The 19990-nt window shown below is 40.2% G+C and overlaps 1 protein-coding gene and 1 long non-coding RNA gene across 3 annotated transcripts in view; one reads left to right on the plus strand and one right to left on the minus strand.

Moving 5' to 3' along the window:
• Positions 1–7845, plus strand: part of UQCRB (ubiquinol-cytochrome c reductase binding protein) — a 62916-nt gene extending 55071 nt beyond the window's left edge. The window contains exons 1-4 of one of the 2 annotated variants that reach the window (XM_066266011.1): positions 2692–2808; positions 5360–5431; positions 6284–6450; positions 7647–7845. In XM_066266011.1, the coding sequence (XP_066122108.1) occupies positions 2790–2808; positions 5360–5431; positions 6284–6450; positions 7647–7724 (336 nt within the window). In that variant the 5' untranslated portion in view covers positions 2692–2789 and the 3' untranslated portion in view covers positions 7725–7845. Of the gene's footprint in view, positions 1–2691; positions 2809–5358; positions 5432–6283; positions 6451–7646 lie in introns of those variants that run through there. The other variant, XM_066266012.1, reaches the window with a different exon arrangement.
• A 273-nt stretch (positions 7846–8118) lies between these two features.
• The window catches only part of LOC136329594 (uncharacterized), a 189330-nt gene continuing 177458 nt past the window's right edge, over positions 8119–19990 (minus strand). The window contains exon 2 of the long non-coding RNA XR_010730228.1: positions 8119–11555. This is a non-coding gene — a long non-coding RNA (uncharacterized lncRNA). The remainder of the gene's footprint in view (positions 11556–19990) is intronic.

The following is a 19990-nucleotide window of genomic DNA, read 5'->3' on the forward strand; positions in this document are numbered from 1 at the left end:
CCTTCCTGTTAGGTATTTTATTTTCTGATGCATTTGAGTTCCTAGAATACTGTGGTGAGTGGCATAGCTATGTGCCTTCATGGAGTTCTTTAATGGATGAGATCAATAAACAGGAAACAAGGAAGAAGGTACAGCTAGGAGACAAAGATGGAACCATCCTGCCTGGTCTTGCTATGGTTGAGAATCTCAGTTTGCCTTCATTAATGACCTATTCATATCAGAATAGGCTAGCTGTGGTGCTGTACTGAATAGCACCACAATCTAAAACTTCAATTTAAAGCCATCATAGTTTTTATCTCATACATGTCCAACGTGGGACCAAAAAGGGCTCTGCTCCACATCATCTTTAGTAATATAAGTTGATAAAGCCTCCAACATGTGAGTGTAGCCAGTCTAGAGAATGGAAAGCAATGTGGAAAATTGTTCTTAATTCTCACAGAGAAATGCACTTCTACCATGTGCCAGGAGGGAAACCAAAAATTATTTCTAAATCAACACTAATGACTACCAGCAAACATTCATGTGCTCTAGACTGAATGCCCGTTGAGCTGGATTTTATGACAGTCTTGGGTCGCTGACCCCTTAACAAGGTCTTCCTTCTCTTGTCACTGAAACTTACAGGTTAAGGAAAAAGGGAGAAGACTTTAGTAAGTACTTTTTATAAGGCAATGTGCCGATGTACAAATGTATTACATTTCTTCCCATCTTTCAGACCATTATTTAGGTATGTGTTTAGTTATGCAAACAGGATGACTAATGGGAGAAATTGTGGTGGCACAGGGAGAAAATTGTGGTGGCAGAGAGGAGAAAAAGAAGGCAACAGAAAAAAAGAATAAACTAATATCATTAGATCTAACTTTTTAAACTTACAATGAAATGGATTCTACTGTCCTAGGTCTCAATTTAAGACCAAGGAAAACAAAAGTAGATAATAGAGGGTAGATGCTATGGACTGAATTATGTCTCCCCCCAAAATTTCTATGTTGAAACTCAACATCCGATGTAATGGCCTTTGGAAAATAATTAGGTTTAGAGATGTCATAACTGTGGGGCCCTCCTGGGAATTCGTGCCCTTAGGAGAAGAAAAACAAAAGAGCTTGCTCTCTCCCTGTCATGTGAGGACTTAGAAGACAGCCTACTACAAGCCACAGGAAAAGAGTTCTCATGATACTGACCATGCTGACACTTAGATGGGTCTTTAGCCTCCAGAACTGTGAGAAAAATTTGTGGCTTTCGTAAGGTCGGTGGATAATGGGGAAAGGTCAGGCCCGGGAACTTTGGCTGGGACCGCCCACAACCAAGCGTGCCAAAAGCAAACTTCCCTGGAGCCCTTTGGAAAAGAGAGACCGTCTGCCAGCCAGTGAGATTTCACCACCTCATATTAGCTCGACCACCCTAGGGACCCTTTAAATATCTCCTACACGGGTCACCACTTGCTACTTTCCTGGCCTCCATCTTTCCCCGGGGCCAGGGAACCTCGCCAGGCGGATGCGCGCTCTGTACTCAATAAAGCCTTTTACTATTCCACACTTCGTGGCTCCGGCCCCCTCCTTCCTTCTCCGCGGGGAAATATACCTTACAGCTTTGTTTGTTTGTTTTTTGTATTTTTCCGAAGTTAGAGGCAGGGAGGCAGTCAGACTCCTGCATGAACCCTACCGGGATCCACCCAACATGCCTTCTAAGGGGTGATGCTCTGCCTATCTGGGGCCTTGCTCCATTTCTGCCAGAGCCATCCTCAGTGCCCTGGGTCAACTTTGCTCCAATGAAACCTTGGTTGCGGGAAGGGAAGAGAGAGATGGATAGGAAGAAGAGGGGGAAGGGTGGAGAAGCAGATGGGTGCTTCTTGTGTGTGCCCTAGCCAGGAATCAAACCTGGGACTTACACATGCCTGAGCCAACCGGTCAGGGCAATAAATTAATGTTTTTTAAGTTTACCTGGTCTATGGTACTTGGTTATGGCAGCCTTAGCTGACTAAGACAGTAGAGATAGAAGTTCACCATAACTGAATGAGCATCAGCCATACTGATTTTTATTTTCTGTCCCTTGATTTTTAGGCCCTAGACTTACTATGTTGGAGTTGAGACCTTAAAAATGTACTTGCTTTTACCTTAATTGCATGCAAATTCTGCTATATATCCCCCAAAACTAATCTTTAACCTTGTAAATAAATGGATTGATGCAGATCTTCAGCTGGAGAAACTGAAGGCCAGAGAGGATTAATGTCTCCTGGATTAGTGTAGCATATGGCTTTAGAATTAAGGCGTTGCAAAGTTTTATCTGGATTCCGAGATTCTGCAAGATGAATCTGGATTCCTTCTAGCTGTGGGTCTTTGGACCTTTTATCCAACCCTTCTGAGTCTGTTTCCTCCACTTTCGAATTGGGATAATCATAGTATTTAAGATTAAAATTAAATGAAAGGATTAAATAAGAATTTGCCCATAACAGCGCGTTGCTTGGCACAAGGGGGCAATTAACATTGCCCAAGATCTCATAGCTCGTCTCTAACTGCACCCAGGAGTCAATCCCGGTGCCCCAATTCCTATATTAGGGTTTTTCCCATCACATCACACGTACAGCTTCTTGGAATCGGCTGCGCAAAATGCTCGGACTACTCTGGCAAGGACTCAGACGGGAAGGCACGCACTACAGGTGCTCAACGTCGGCTGCCAGAACTGCGCCTGCGCGGGCGACCTCCTGCTTCGTCACACGGAGCTGAGGCGCCTGCGCACTGGGTCCGGCGTTCCCCCTCGGACTTACCCAGTAGGCAACGCTTTAGTCCTGGGTCAAAATGGCGAGCAGGCCTGCCGGTAGGTGATTGATGTCTTATTTGGTGGGTGTCGCTACGCTCAACCCTTTATTTTCGCAGCAATTTACTACAATTCTTCTGCTCTCTCTAAGTTGCCAGTTTTGCGGCGTAAGGAAGGGGGTGGTTCTGGGCCGGCTTGAAGGACGCCTTTCGCTTGCGCCCTCTCTGTTGCCCATAGCAGGCTCGCCCAGGCGTTGGGGTGCGCACCTGCCCGCGGTGAAGGTGCCCGCGGTGGCTGCGACGCCCCTGGCGTTCCCTCCGCTAGGGCTCGGCGTCCCTTCCGCTTAGCCGTAGAGGAGTTCAAGGGCACAAGGAAGTAATTGGGTGACTTTCAGCCAGATCGAACTGAGCGCTCTCTGGTAGCCAAGTGCTGTCAGGTGCGTTAGCGCGAGGAGGGGGTGTGCATTCCCCCGTACGCTGATAGCAGAGGCAGAGTGACCAGAGAAAATAGGGCTGGAGGCAGCATTCCACCCCCTCGTGCGCCTCAAACTGGGAATTGAGATAACTGGGCAAGTGTTACGGGGAAGCTTCAGGTTTACCTTATCTGAAATGTCAGCTTGGTCTGTAGACTTGAAGAAATTTGTATTGTGGACACTAGAACAAATATATTTATTATTGAATAGTATACAGAAATTACCAGAATGTTTAAAACAGAACGTAAAGATCAAATAGAATCTTACCTTTTTCGTTATTGCTAATCTCTGCTCTCTGGTGGTATAAATTGACATAGCTTTTAAAATTTTTTGGTCCCCTACCTGATAAGGCGGTGGCACCGTGGATAGAGAATGGACCTGGGACACAGAGGACCCAGGCTGGAAAATCCAGTTTGAGCACCCGGTCTCTGGCTTAAGCGTGGGATCATAGACATGACCCCATGGTCGCTGGCTTGAACCCAAAGGTCACTGTGTTGAAGCCCAAGATCGCTGGCTTGACCAACGACACTGGCTTAGCTGGAGCCCCCCGGGCCAAGACATATATGAGAAAGCAATCAAGGAACAGCCAAAGTGCCTTGACAAAGAATTAATGCTTTTCATGTCTCTCTCTCTCTCTCTCTCTCTCTCTCTCTCTTCCATAAGAAAATATAAAAAAAAAATTTTTTTTGATCCCCTTCTCCCTGACTTCAGCAATCATGAAGCCATTAGGAAACATCAGATTGCCAGAAAAATTAACCCAAATAACATTGAGTTTTGGGGGGTGAGGGAGCCACTTAGGAATTCATTATTTAACTTTGCAAATATTGAAGGCACTCTACCCCTATGCAATTTTTGGAACTAGGCAGACCTGGCCTCAATTCTGTCAACTTTGATCTTGGATAGGATAACTCTATAACACATTCCTTTTTTGCAGGGTGCTATAAATAAACTGTGCTATAAGTTAATCTGGATAAAGCAAATAAGGCAGTACTTGGCACACAGTTTTCAATGAATATTAATTATCATCACCATCACTAGTTAATATACTTACAAATATTGATGTTCTGCAAGTATGTTTGTAGACTGTTGGCTCTTTGGTGCTAGTTTTTTTTGTTTGTTTGTTTTTGTTTTATTGCTAGAAGCCATGCTATCCATGATGTTTAATTTCCAAGGAGATTTAACAAAATCTTCTTCTCTGCGATATGCTAAGGAGTAGGGGCAAGGAGGAATTAGAGTGAAAGGAGAATTTGCTTTCCTTCCTTGGTAAGGGGCTAGCCCTAAACAAAATTTTAAAAGAAATTTTAAACTTGCTCTATCTCTCCTTCTGTACCACATCTCTCCTATAAACATCAGGCACTATCATGTTGCCTTTTGTAGCTCCTGGGTTACCCCATCAAGCTCAGTCCTGTTTCCCAAGAAGTTTTAACATGACCTGTTTCTCCTCAACCATTTTCAAATATCCATTCCCTTGGTGGAAAGTTAGCTGCTTGGGAGGAGGAAAATGGGCTTGTTTTGCTAATCTCTGTTAATGTTATATGAATAAGTCATGGTATCAAAATCCTCCCGGAAATACATATAGTCTTAAAGAAGGTAGCCAAGTAATAAAAAGATAATGTAGAATAAAAATTTTGGAGGATGAGGGTCATTTAGACCTGCTCGACTGTCCTGAAATCTCACCTTTTCATACAACCCCAACTCCCTTTAAAAGAAAGTTTACACTTACTATCTGTAATATATTTCTGAATCTACAAATAATGGAGAAATTCCGAGTTCCTTTCCCATACCCCCTTTAATTCTGAGGGTTGCAGGGGGACATAATGGGATGGCATGCTTGACTTAGAGAAGCTAGAGCTAGAGTGGCAATAATTGTACCTGTAAATCTTTTGTACATTAGGTATTGAGTTTATTTTTTTTCCCCATGACTTGCTCAGTTTCTTTTTTCACCTACAGTCCCTTTGCCTCATAGATAAAATATGTAGTTTTTATCTGCAGTATATAGAGTATATGCTTTTAAAAGGAAATTCCTTCCTGTGTTTGCATTCTCTAACAGGGTAACTATCAGAGTAGTGGTTCCTTTTCTATCAGCATTTTTATATAGTGTAGTAAGTGATTTCTAGCAGCTAACTGTGACAATATCAGTTGCAGCATCAAGCCGGTGGCTGGAGGGTATTCGAAAATGGTATTATAATGCTGCAGGATTCAATAAATTGGGTGAGTCTCTATGCTTTCTTCTTGTCATCTTTTCCTTTCTTTGGTTTTTCTGAGAGTAGTGCTTTTGCAAAAGTCATTACAAGTGAAACAAAAAACAACTAATTGTACTTGTATACATTAGAAGATATTAAAATTAAGTCACATTTAATTGTTATGTTAAATCACATCCCTTTTTTTTTTTTGAGAAGAGGGAGGAATAGAATTGTCTCAAATGTTTGAGGTAGAAATACTTTTATTTCTTGAAATGTGGTAGCTGGACATTTTCCTTATTATGCACTCCTTTTCCCAACTCCTCCACTTAGCATTCAAATTAAGTTCTATGAACTTTGAAAGTTGTGACTTTTCAAATTTGATGTATGTTTAAAAACAAGGTAGAAGTTTTAAATAAAATAAATTTTGTGGCGCTGGATTTTTAAAGGTTTGTTAAAAGCAGTGGATTTTTAAAAGGCTTTTATATATTTCATTTTATAAATAATTCATTAAATTACCCATTTTTGTATATGAAATATTGTTTCATTATACTATACCTAACTCTAGATATTCCACCCAAGTCTAAGTTCTGTTTTGTTTAGTTTAATGCTTATATATTGATTTTAGTGAGAGAGGAAGGTGGGGGGGGGGGGAGACAGACAGAGAGGGAGGAACATCAATCTGTTCCTATATGTGCCCTGACCAGGGATCAGACCAGCAACCTCTGTGCTTCAGGACAGTACTCTTAACCAACGGAGCTATCTGTCCAGGGCACCAAGTCTTAAGATTATGGCATCAAGATATTTTACTCTTTTTTTTTTCTTTTTAATTCCTGATTTTTGAGATACATACTTAATTTAATTTTCTTCTTTTCCAATATAGGGTTAATGCGAGATGATACAATACATGTGAATGATGATGTAGCAGAAGCCATAAGAAGGCTTCCAGAGAATGTCTATAATGACAGGGTGTTTCGCATTAAGAGAGCACTGGACCTGTCCATGAGGCAGCAGATCTTGCCTAAAGAGCAGTGGACAAAGTATGAGGAGGTAAGGCCCTTGCTGGTTGGCTCAGTGGTAGAGCGTTGCCACACATGTGGATGTCCCAGGTTCGATTCCCTGTCAGGGCACACAGGAGAAGCACCTATCTGCTTCTTTACCCTTTCTCCTCTCACTTCTCTCTTTCTTTTTCTCTCTTTCTCTCTCTCTCCTCCCCCACCTTTTCTCCTCCCCTCCTGCAGCCATGGCTTGATTGGAGCATGTTAACTTTGAGCACTGAGGATGGCTCCATGACCTCTGCCTCAGGCACTAAAAATTGGCTCCAGTTACAGTGGAGCAAGGGCCACAGATGGGCAGAGTATCGCCCCCTAGTGGATCCCGGTTGGGGCACATGCAGGAGTCTGTCTCTGCCTCCCCTCCTCTCACTAAATTAAATATATATATATATATATATATATTACATATATATTATATATTACATATATTACATATATATTATATATTACATATTATATATATTACATACTATATATATTATATATATAATATATATAATATATATATATACATATAATATATATATATGGAGGTAGAGGATCTTTTTGTGTATCTGAAACTATTGACCATTAAAAATTGAGTAGTACGGACAGAGAAGCATTCGTTTGCATAGTGTTTAGGGTTCTTAATGTGACAAAGATATCCTTATAACAATATGTTGGGGTTAATAGAGCAAATGTTAACTCCATTTTAGAGACAAACATATTGAGATGTTAAGGTGAAGTGACTGTTCAAAAATCACTGAGCCAGTCTCTGTTACCTCTGTAACAAGACTAGAATCCAGGTCTTGCCTCCTAGGCTGTTCTCCGTCTACATTCTGCTTCCTGCTCCAATAAAATAATGGTGTTCATGTGATCAGCCCGTCTAGTGGCTCTCTAGCTCCCAAGGTTCTCTAGGAAGCTAACCCTTGCCCCTTGAATTGTGTTGAAACTAGGCAAAAGGTTATAGACTGTCATTTTTTTTTGCAGTCAGACTTTCCTCTCATAACCTATCAAAGAAACTGATTACTTAATCTTTGTGGATTTTACATGTTAAAAAAGCAGACAGTTCTTAGTTTGCTTGAAAATATTTTTTCTTAAGTTAAAAATTAATTTTGATGACTTTCTTTTGTTGTTTAAGGCCTGTTGAGTTTTGGGATATACCAGTCTATTGTGGTAGCATATGATATTTTTCTTTTATTCGTTCTTTAGGATAAATTCTACCTTGAACCATATCTGAAAGAGGTTATTCGAGAAAGAAAAGAAAGAGAAGACTGGGCAAAGAAATAATCATGTAATCAAAATCTGTGGATGCATCGGTCCTTAGTATTTTAATGATGTTTAAGCATGAAATGTATAATTTAGAACATCTGAGTTGCAGATACTTTAAATAAATGTCTATTATAATTTTTGTTGGAGTTTTTGAATTCTAAATTTTATTCTTAATAAATATTGAATTTACTTATATGTTAAATTGTTTCCAAACTTACAAGGTATTTTTCAATTAGTGTTGAACTGCCTCCTCAATCTTAGAGAAGCAGTTTCAATTATTTTTCTTCACTGGTTGGATATCTTCTTGATTTACTGAGGGATATAATACTCTTCCAAGTAAAATATAGGCAGTCCCTGAGTTAAATAACGAGGTTGGTTCTGTAGGTTTGTTCTGAGCTTGAACTTGTATATAAGTTGGAACAGGTACATTTACCTGTTAAATGAAAAGTAAATTTAATGGGGTGACTTTGATCAATAAGAGTATATAACACAGTATTTATTTTTACCTTTTTATGCATATAAATACATAAACATTTTCAAACCTACAGAACCTAGCTCATTTGTAACCTGGAGACTGCCTGTCGTCACCTTAATGATTGCCTTTGTAGATTAACAAGACACCTAGAAGCCCCATTGAGGCCTAACTTGCAGGAATGGAATGGAGCAAGAGGCAAGCGCCAGCCACTCCGTTCCGTTTTATCCCCTTGAGCAGGCTTGCTGTCCGACTTCAAAAGTGACTTAATGAAAGGAGTCACCCCCTGGTGTGCCAGGATGGGGAATAGCCCTCTTCAACCACTGCTCAAATATATTGAGTTTTCATCCTATCTTTTAAAATGATGTACACAGCCTCAATATGGGTCTGTATAAGTTATATATATGTATGTTTATGTTATAAAACAATAGATAGAAACATACAAAAATAGAAAGACAAATGATATTTTCTCCTCACATTCCAGTGACTTTTCTGCTTTGGAAATGATAGTTATATAGAGTACGTTGTAAGAGTTAGATACTAATAATAGTTAAAGATCTTAAGGTTATAGGACAATTTTTAAAAATATAAATTAAAATCATTCAGTGATACAATCATTTCCACCCCTAAACTCTAAAAGCCTTTCTTTGTTGGAAGGAAGAGCATGGAGCCATAACGAGTGGGGAAGAAATTGTGGGACTTGCAGCCCCACAGCGTTCCCCAGGCTTCTGCTGTGTGTGATAAGATCTTCCTTCAAAAAACAAAAACAGTTGAAAAACAAGTTTTGTGTCAGAGTTAAAATTACTAAAACAATCATTTGGTGTGTACATTTGGTATGTACATTTTCACAAAATTAGATATGTTGACTGGCATTTATGTATGGTTTTTGCAACATGAACATAATGTCCTAAAAATTTGCTAAAATATTAAATTTTTTAAGAGCCTTCCTTCTCTTTGATAGATTATATTCTGAAATCATGATATTTTTTTTCTTTTGGTTTGATCTTAGTTACCTAGATCCTCATTTAATAAAGGTTTTGGTCATGGTAAAAGCAGTTTTTTTAACATGCTTAATATTTTGTAATATTTGTGACTTGACGTTGAAATAAATTTGAATTTTATTGTTGGAACAGTATTGCAAATCACAGAGAAACTGATAAAGATAATGGTAGATGCCCATGTTCAAGGACATCTTAGGGACTATATGCATAAGGGTCAGTTGATAAGTGCATACAGTAGTACCTTGAGCTATGAATTTAATTCGTTCTGTAACCGAGCTTGTAAGTCAGTCAACTCGTATATCAAACTGCTGATACTGGACCCGTGTGCCAACGCGCCAACTAGCAGCAGCCTCCCGAATCACGACTTGTATCTTGGAATTTCGCTTGGATTCCTAACAAAAATATGGACCGAGTCATAGCTCATATCTTAAAAAAATTCGTATGTTAGTCTGTTTGTATCTCAAGGTACTACTGTATTTTTGTATCAGAATGCTTCCCTGTTAGACCTAACTAGATAACAAAAATTCTCAGACTAACCAAGCACCTCCCAGTGTTTCAGTGGTCCAGTTTCTTTCCTCAGATCTTTCCAAATAAATTTAAATCTCATACATTGCTGATTAGTATTATATTCTTATAACCTATTTGGCTCATCATCCTGTAAACAGAATAATAGATTAATTTATAGCCAATTCTAGGTTAGCCAAAATCTGAGTCCATTCACTTAGTAGTATGGTTTAACTCGGGTTGGGAACCTTTTTGGCTGAGAGAGCCATCAATGCCACATATTTTAAAATGTAATTCCATGAGAGCCATACAACGACCCATGTACGTTACTCATTATCCAATAAAAATTTGGTGGTGTCCTGGAAGACAGCTGTGATTGGCTCCAGCCACCCGCAACCATGAACATGAGTGATAGGAAATGAATGGATTGTAATACATGAGAATGTTTTATATTTTTAACATTTTTTTATTAAAGATTTGCGAGCCAGATGCAGCCATCAAAAGAGCCACGTCTGGCTCACGAGCCATAGGTTCCCGACCCCTGGTTTAACTTCTCTGCCTTAGTTTCTTCAGCTCTAAAATGGGTTCAATGATAGAACCTACTTTAAAGGATTTTGAAAATTAACTGACTTTATTGTATGTCAAGTACTTAGTAGCTGGCACATGGTAAACACTATTCTGACTTGCTAAAAGGTTTAGTAATAAGAATAAAACTGGTCAAAGCCCAAAGTTACTATAGCCATAATCTATATTCATAAACAAGATGGTGTTAACATAGACCTATGTGTGGCTTTGAAAATAATCAAAGAATTTAGAATTAACAAGCTAGGTGAACATAAAAACTATACTAACCAAATACTTGAAAACCTGATGGGTGAACTGAAAATGGTTTACCCATTTGGGTGACATAAATTTTAGGAACTATAGTATTAAATATGAGTGCAGTAAAGGATGAAGGAGCTGTAACTAGAAAATATAGGGAAAAGCTCCCTTTATTAGAATAAGGTACTAGATTCTGCCACTAGGTGGTGATATACTACAACTTAAAGGTACACCACATAGCACTATTGAAGATTTATTTATCCATTCTGTACCCTCACTGACTCCCTCCCCTTCGTTTTTCAGGATGACAACACCTAGGTTTATGGCCATCAGGAGAATTTACTACTAAGCTATATATTGATGTAATGAAATCTAATATATGCTGTGCAATGAATTATGAGATGTTATTTAGTTTCAGGATTTTATTACTTCAATCAGTTATGACCATATTTCCTTTTATATGATTGCTCACTCTTTAAACATACTAGATGACTGTATAAGGAACACCTAATAAAATCTATAGATGTTAAAATCTAAATGTTTTAATTTATTTGCCATAATTTATTTAAATTCTGGTTATACTGGTGTTCATATTAAAAGCCATAACATTGGAATTTGAGATGTCAGGTCAGATGCTGCTCTGAATTATATTTTGTGAAAAAATTTCATTGTACATATTAGCAATTGAGCATGAGAGATGAACTGAATTATTTCAAGGTAGTTTTTAGCATAGATTTCAGAAAGCCTGTTAATATTTGAGGGGCTTAGGTATTATATATTAAGACAAAACTAAGTTATTCTGGATTCTGACTATATCTCTTCTACAATCAAAAGAATGTATTTGTTTAATTTTGTATTTTAATACATTTGCCTATTTTTGCATAAATGCCAAAAAAATTTTAAAATAAATCCCTGTGAAACTTCTGGTAACATTATTCAACTGAATCATATTACTATTTGAAGAAAATTGTATACATACATATAACAATTGTATTTACAAGCCAAATTCCTCAAAAATAACTTTTCATCTTACAAAAGAGTTTATAATTCCTTTTTTAGGCATGCATTTAAAATATGGTCTGCTTCTAAACTGGGAACCAAAATGGTATGTCAATGATTTAGGAATATCATTAGCTTTATAGACTGGGGCTTCTCAGCTATAAAGTGAAAAAAGGGTTTGACTACAAAGTCTGTATGATTCATTTCAACACCAAAACATTCTGGGTTTGTAATTTAATTTATATACCTTATTGTTAGGATGAACTAATATTGATGGAGTATCAGCTTTTGTGCCAGGCTCTGTTCAAATTTTTGGCATAGATATTATACCCATTGTATGGAAAAAGAAATTGGGTTTAGAAGATAATTTTACACTTGTTTATGTTGGGGGAGGGCATGCTTTTTATGTGCCATGCTAGACAAAAGCTAGGTGTAGGACAGGCTTTCTCAACATTGGCACTACTGACATGAGCTGAATGAATTTTTGTTGTGGGGGCTTTCTTATACATTGTAGGATGCTTAGCAGCATCTCTAATTTTCCCAATGTTGTGACAACCAAAAAATGTCTCCAGACATTATTACCAAATGTTCCCTGGGGGACACAAGTGCCCCCAGTTGAAAGCCACCAAGAAAGAAACCAAGATGGTGGACATGGATGTGTAAATAGATATATGAATATGTAAATGTGTAAATTACCTAAAAAATATGTAAATAGATATATAAATAAGTAAATGTGTAAATTACCTAAAAAACATATACCAAGTGTTATAAAGACATGGAGAAAGGAAACTAACTCAACCTGGAAGGTGATCAGAGAAGACCCTCTGATAACTTAGCTAATTCTAGAAGAGGAAGCCAAGCCAGTTAAACCAAGAAAGTGGTGAAAGACTGTACAAGAAGAGGAAAATAAATAGGAAATGGTCAGACACATGGAAGTGCAGGCGTAGGCTCGAGAGGAACAAGCAGGCAGTTTTGCTGTGACAGAGTGGCAGATACCATCTGGTAGATATGAAAGATGAAAGTTGGAATATACCACGTTGAAATGTTTGGACACGTGAGCAAGAAAGTGGGTAGATTCTGGGGAGTGAAAATTCCCAGAATTTTCAAGTTGGGTTAAAGGGGATGCATTTTAATTTCTCAATACTGAACTGTCAATTTGCTTTTCAAAATTTTATGATTTATACTTCTCTAAACAATTCTTGAGGGCCTTTTTCTCTGTACTCCTGCCTGCATTGAATTAAGAACAATCTTTGGGAATTTGATTGGAGAGTTTCTTGTTGAAATCTGTGTTTCTTAGACTGAGTAGTTAAACATTTCCCCACATGCTGTTATCAAGTTCTTTTTCCTCTTTAATCTTGTTCATGTTCTTTGCCTATGCATCTATTTTTATTTTCATAGCTTTTTCCTTATTTGTTTAATATTCTTAGTAGCCACCATTTCCCTTTCCCCAGCCCCCCAAAAAATTGGGTTTATACTTACCTATTTGTATGAGGACTTTATACTTTAGTAAGTACTCCTTTTACTTAAATTTCCTAAAATGATATTTTCTTATTTCATTGTTTGAAATTTGTTTTGGTTAGTTTTTGGTGACTCTTCAACTTTGTTCATGGTGGTTCTTGTCAAATGGAAGTTTCCAATGTTTTAAGAAGTACAATCTATCAGTCTTCTTTTCAGTGGTTTTGCATTTAAGGTCATGCTTTGAGAAGTCCTCCCTTTTCTCCAAGGTTATATAAATAACCAGCAAGTTTTTCACTTACTACTTTTAGTTATAAGAAGTAAAACTCTAAATCTTTAATCTCTATGGAACTTAGGTAGATGGTGTGAGCAGAATGTATTTTTGAGAGCTACTAGAAGGTCCATATGGCAAGGCTGGACAATCGGTGACATGCACTGGGGTGGGGGTAGGAGATAGAGAAGGTGGCATGGAGGGAACCAACTAACAGGGATTTCTTAAGGTGGGTGCAGGCTGGTAATCAGCCCGTCTGTGTAAGGTTGTTCACTGAGCTGGGTATTCCAGATCCACTCTGTTCATTTCTCCACTCTGCTCTGCACCCCTGGAGAACTGCATAAATAAACTCCCTTGCTCTCTGGCTTCTGGCTTGGACTTGTCCAATGGGAAGTTACCTGCAGGAGAGGACAGGCAAGGAGAAAGAGATGGTGCTATTTATTCCCTAGCCCACCCCTGCTGGACCATAGGTTGGCAATGGCTGTGTTCCTCTGCAGAAAGCAACTCTTCTCCCAATCAGCCCCTCTACAGGTCTCTCTCTCTCTCTCTCTTCCATACCCATTCCCGTTGTGCCCCTTTAACCCTGGTGGCCCATTATTAGTAGTCCCTTTATTGCACATTTCTCAGCTACCTGATTGGGTCCTACCAGGACCCTGAGTCACACAGACAGAGCTGGGCTCCCTGCAAGAGTAGTTAGATTTTTCCAATGGGAGCACCAAATGCTCCTACTAGGACCTGGATTGTGATCTGTCCCCAGGAAACCTCAAAGCTTGCTTCTTTGAGATTCACCAACTCATGGCCCAGAGTCAGCCTCCATGAGACCGCACAAATACCTGTCGAAGAGAATGGCCTTCCAAAGCCCATGTCCTGCCCCCACCCACTACCTCTTTGCCTGAAGAATCTGCTTCCAATCAGAGACTTACGCTTCTACACAATTTAATTCAGGAAAATGCCAGCGCAAAAAAGATGCTGTATGACAGAAAACAGAAGGCTAACCCATCCTGACATTCTGCTGCACTGTCTGTCTGGGCAAGCTCTTTCCTCCTTTTTAACTCCCTCATCCCCAATCACACTCTTAAAATTTTTACCTCTAACTTTTGTCCTTCCTGTTCCCTATCTCCTGCAACCCTCACAATTTTCTCTGCTTGACCAAGTTCTAGCTAAACGAGAAGCTCTCTCATATCACCACTTGACATTTTTATATTCTTTGAATTTATGAGGCAGTTACTGCTTTAAGCAATCATTTGTTAATTAACAATAGCTAACACTAGTTACCTAGTTTTCACTATGTGCCATTTATGGTCTTGTTATTCCTTTAAAAAACTCTCTAAGGCAGGTACTATTATCCACTTTTCATAGAGACTCGGAGATGCTGAGTAACTGGTACATCACAGCAGGTGAGCAAACTGAAATTTCAATTGTGTCCTCCTGGAAATTGCTGTGCTGTCTTTTCGATGTATGCCATCTCACACTTCCCATCTTTACATTTACAATTTCATTTTGTACTCATCTTTTGCTTATACTTTTCTTAACTCTCTCAGTTAAAATATTTAGTTTCAAAAATCATATAATCATACTTTTTTCTAAAAAGATGGCATTTAGTTATACCCTAAATATTAGAGAATAGACATCATGGGAAACCACTCTGGTTCTCAAGCTGGGCTGCGCAGAGTCACTTGAACTTAAAAATAAGCAGGCAAACCAAATCAAAACAACCTCATGCCTAGGAACCACTCTGGAGACTCAGAATTGATTGGTTTGGGATGCAGCCAGGGATGTAGATGGATTTGATGTGTAAGTGAGGCTGTAAAATACTGGTCCAGGGGATTTTATTCCCAGTGGAGAGAATAGCAAGTGCAAAGGATGACATGTGGTGGCAATGATCTGGGAGCATCCAGGAAGCTGATGGAGAAGGCCATTGTACTGAATCTGAACAGAGGAGGAGAGAGTGCTAACCCTGGGGTCAGAAACGCAGGCAGTCACAGGGTTGAAGGCATTTAGACCAGGGGAAAGATTGCTTCCCAGCCTTTTGGATACGATCAAGTGTAAACCACGGGAAGGAGTTTAAATTTTACATAAATGCAACTGAAACCCCTGTAGGGTTTTAAGAGCAGTGAACTATGATTTTAAAGCAAGTTGTATGTATAATAAAACTCTTATTCTTTTTAAGGAAAGCAGAACCCTCCAGATTATGGATGTCCCATAATTTATTCAACTACTTTCCCATTGATTGACATTTGGGTTGCTTCCAGTGGAATGCTATAACAAACAGAGCTGCAGTGAAAATCCTTGTGCACCTGTACTTTTGCATTTTTATAGGACCGAGTCCAAAGGCTTAAAGAATTTAGACAGAGAACATAGTTGTTGGGGAGGGGAGGAAATCTTTTTAAAATCCTGTCATACAAGGGAGAGAGATTTCTTAAACCCAAGTGTCTCAAATGCATGTTCCACACCGACCAGGATAACACCAGGTTTAGCAAACCATCAAGATTCTGCAATGAGCCACCGGAGTGGCTCTTACAGTAACACTGAAGTGTAAGAAACAAGGACATACCCAGTGTTACTGAAACAGACATTTCATTTCCCCTATGTTTTAATATCATAAATTGATTACATTTGCTCTGTTTTCCATTCTGCCCAAGCCATTTATCTAACATATTGTATTTTACGTTCACATAAAAGTCAACTTGTTAAAATTCTGTCATAGAACAGAATTTCTCTTTTAGATACTATTAAAAATTTCCATTATTTAAATAAAAGGAGCCTGTTTCTCCATTTATTCAAAAGTTCTTTAGTTCTTAAGGCATATCTACCTTTGTTATATGTTTGTATAAAAATAAGTTAATTTGTTTATTCAACTAATATTTATTCATCTATTGTGCTAGATTCTGGGGCCCAAAGATGAGTCACATTCAGTCCTTGCCCTCATCGAGTTTATAGTCTGAACGGGAAATCGCCCCGTAAGTACAGTCACAGTTTGAGGTGAGCAGGTCTTCTTTGTAGAAAGCAGGAGATGGTATTGGAACATGAAGGAATGGGCCCAACTAACATTGAGGTGATGGCTGAAGGTGGGTAATATTCAGTTGATAATAAGCAACAGAAATGGATTGTGGCTAAATTAAGCAAATATTTGTGTTGGGAGAATGTCATGGAACCAGTACAAAGTGTATTAGCTTTGCTGTTGTAACAAATCAACAACATGTATTTATTGTCTTATAGTTCTGGAGGTCAGAGGTCCATAATAAATCTCATGGACCCAAAATCAAGGTGTTGTCACAGCTAGTTCCTTCTAAAAGGCTCTGGGGGAAAATCTGTTTCTTTTCTTTTCCAACTTCTAGAGGCTGCCAACATTGCCTGGCTTCTGGCCACATCACTCTAATCTCTGATGATATCAGTACATGGCCTTCTTTTTCTTGACCCTCCCGCCTTTCTCTTACAGGAATCCATGTGATTACAGTGGGCCTGCCCAGATCCTCTAGGATAATTTCCCCATCTCAGAATTCTTAGCTGAGGCACATTTGCAAAGTTCCTTTTGCCATGTAAGGGGGTATATTTACAAGGACATCTTTGGGATTTGAGAAGGCAAGAAAGAAGGCGCTGGAATGGTTCGGATGGACTCAAGTACACACAGTGAGGTTCTGCCACAGAACCAGCCTGACTCATTGCACTAGTCACTGCAGCTGCTGGTCCCTGCTCCCACCCTGAGGGATTTCTCAGCTACCCCCATCTCTGTATTGTTCCCACCAGACGAGACAAAATTCTAATTTAAAATATCCAGTTGGTGGAGCCTGGCTGGCTCAGGCATCCCATGCTGACTGTCAGAAGGTTGTCTTGCCCTTAACCTGGTAACAGGAGCCAGGGGTTTGCTTTTCACCAGTTCTCACCTGTGAAGGATTGCCTCTATTAATCTGCCAGGAGCATGTCTAGATGCCGTGGACACAATAACACAGCAGTACCAGAGGAAGGAACCAATCCTCAGGGTCATCATCCTGGAGGAAGAGGTACCTGGGCTGAGGCCTGAACAAGACTGTTAAAGGAGGCCCTGGCTGGTTGGCTCAGCAGTAGAGCGTCGGCCTGGCGTGCGGGGGACCCGGGCTCGATTCCCGGCCAGGGCACACAGGAGAAGCGCCCATTTGCTTCTCCACCCTCTCCCCTCTTTCCTCTCTGTCTCTCTCTTCCCCTCCCACAGCCAAGGCTCCATTGGAGCAAAGATGGCCCCGGCGCTGGGGTTGGCTCCTTGGCCTCTGCCTCAGGCACTAGAGTGGCTCTGGTCGCGGCAGAGCGATGCCCCGGAGGGGCAGAGCATCGCCCCCTGGTGGGCAGAGCGTCGCCCCTGGTGGGCGAGCCGGTTGGATCCCAGTCCGGCGCATGCGGGAGTCTGTCTGACTGTCTCTCCCGGTTTCCAGCTTCAGAAAAATACAAAAAAAAAAAAAAAAAAAAAAAGACTGTTAAAGGACACTGGGTGAATTTTTCTTTTTCAGGTAGCTCATTTAAGGACCCTTGGGCCTTTTATAATGCTGTCATTTTCCAAAAGGACTTGAAAAAAAATCATATATAATGTTTTGAAAGCATTCAAATTAAAAACTGGACCAACTCACAAATTAATACATTTCTATGGGGTGTACAGATTGACAAGATCTTTGTCAACAGCAGTATATGCCAAGAGTCTTTAAAAGAAATACCATTTGACCCAGTAATTTTCTCTTTCAGAATGGGAAACAAAGAAAATAGACAAAAACACAGCAATTTTTATGTATATAGATGATTATTCCAACATTGTTTACAGCAGGGGTCTCAAACTTGCGGCCCGCCGAACAATTTTGTGCAGCCCGCAGACTAATCCACGAAGTTCAAAATATTTTGGATAAAATTAAGTAAGCCTAGGGGCCTACTTGTATTTTTCATTTCTCTAGCATCCTAGCTAGATATTAGCTTAATTAACAGCAGTTGTGATGCGAACTACAGTTTCTGGTTGTTTTGTGACACTGAGTAAACTGCATGTACGATTGTGCTTGTTGTACTGATTTTTTTTTGTTTTCAACTGCAGTGAGAAAAGTGTTGCATAACAGTTGCCTTTTGTAGACCTAGTGCGGCCTGCCGAATGGCTGTGATCTTGCTCTGCGGCCCACATGCTGAGTTGAGTTTGAGACCCCTGGTTTACAGTACCAAATATGGATAATATGACTGTCCAACAATGTGGAGATGGTGGATGGCTTATTACTCACCCTTTAAAAGTGATATTCTCAAAAGGCACCTAAGATGAAGGGAAATGTTGACTGAATAAAATAATTTTCAAACAAAACTTATTAACAAAACAAGCTAGGCCCTGGCTGATTGTCTCAGTGGTAGAGAATTGGCCTGCATGTGGATGCCCCAGGTTCTATTCCCAGTCAGGGCCCACAGGAGAAGCACCCATCTGCATTTTCACCCCTACCCCCTCACTACTCTCCCTCTCTCTCTCTCTCTCTCTCTCTTATTCTCTCTTTTCCCTCCTGTAGCCATGGCTTGAATGGAGCGAGTTGGCCCTGGTTGCTGAGGATGGCTCCATGGCCTCTGCCTCAGGTGCTAAGAAAAGCTCAGTTGGTGAATAACAGAGAAATGCCCCAGATGGGCAGAGCATCATCCCCTAGTGGTCTTGCTGGGTAGATCCTGGTTGGGATGCATGCAGGAGTCTGTCTCCACCTACCCTTCTCTCACTGAATAAAAAATAATAATAAGCAATATATATATATATATATATGTGTGTGTGTGTGTGTGTGTGTGTGTGTGTGTGTGTATTCTTGAATAAAAAAAGAATTTTCCATAAATTTTCAGAGTTTTGGACCATGAGTTCTCTGAAATCCATCCATAGGGGATAAGATTAAGACTCTCTGGACGAAAAAGACTAATGAAGAGATTCAAATTTGGCTGCAGAGTAGGTGAAAGCAACACTCACCTCCTCCCAATGCCAAACCAGATTTACAGCTAAATTATAGAGCAGTTGACCTGAATAACCAACTGAAAAACATCTGAACAGAAGAATTATAACCAAGGATTTATAGGAAAAGCCACATAGAGACCAGTAAGAAGGGCAGGGATGCAGAAAGGCTTAGCCCCTACACCCACGTGTGGCAGCTGAGAAGCCAGAGGGATATCTGGGCTATAAAAATGCCCCTCCATCAGGAACGTGGAGTCTCAACCTCATGCCAGGATCCCCAACCCAGAGCACCAGGGCCGAGAAGAGGAATCTCCATAGTAACTGGTGATGAAAATCAGTGGGATTCAGGCTGCCTGGGAGAGAAAGGAGTCTACTAGAGATCCAGACACCATCTTCCCAGGGTCAAGCACTCCTGTTGTTACAGCACTAGCCTGGGCAGTGCACCACCCAGTACTCCAACTACTGATGACACCAACCTGCTGAGCTTGAGTCATGCAGAAAGATCTTTTGGCTGCATCCAGCAGGGACCCTTAGGGCACTCTTTTTCTAGAGAAGTTCTTGGCAGAGACTCAGACAGTAATTGAGCTATGTAGCTTTGGAAACAGGCCATTCTTCCCCACCTCATAAGCACTACCAGTGTCCTCCACCCCACCCCACACACACCTGTTGAATCATCTGACCTGCACTTTCACTTCCTGTTGTCCCACTGCTGAGGTCAGTCCTGCAGAAATATTGAAGTGCTGTGCACAGATGAGATCTTTGGAGCATGTCACCTTGGGAGGTTCTTATCTGGGACTCAGATGGGTGCTGGGTTGTGCAGCTACAGCTGCATGAGGCCCATTC

This window comes from Saccopteryx bilineata, chromosome 3 (assembly GCF_036850765.1).
Source record: "Saccopteryx bilineata isolate mSacBil1 chromosome 3, mSacBil1_pri_phased_curated, whole genome shotgun sequence".
NCBI classification, from domain to species: domain Eukaryota; kingdom Metazoa; phylum Chordata; class Mammalia; order Chiroptera; family Emballonuridae; genus Saccopteryx; species Saccopteryx bilineata.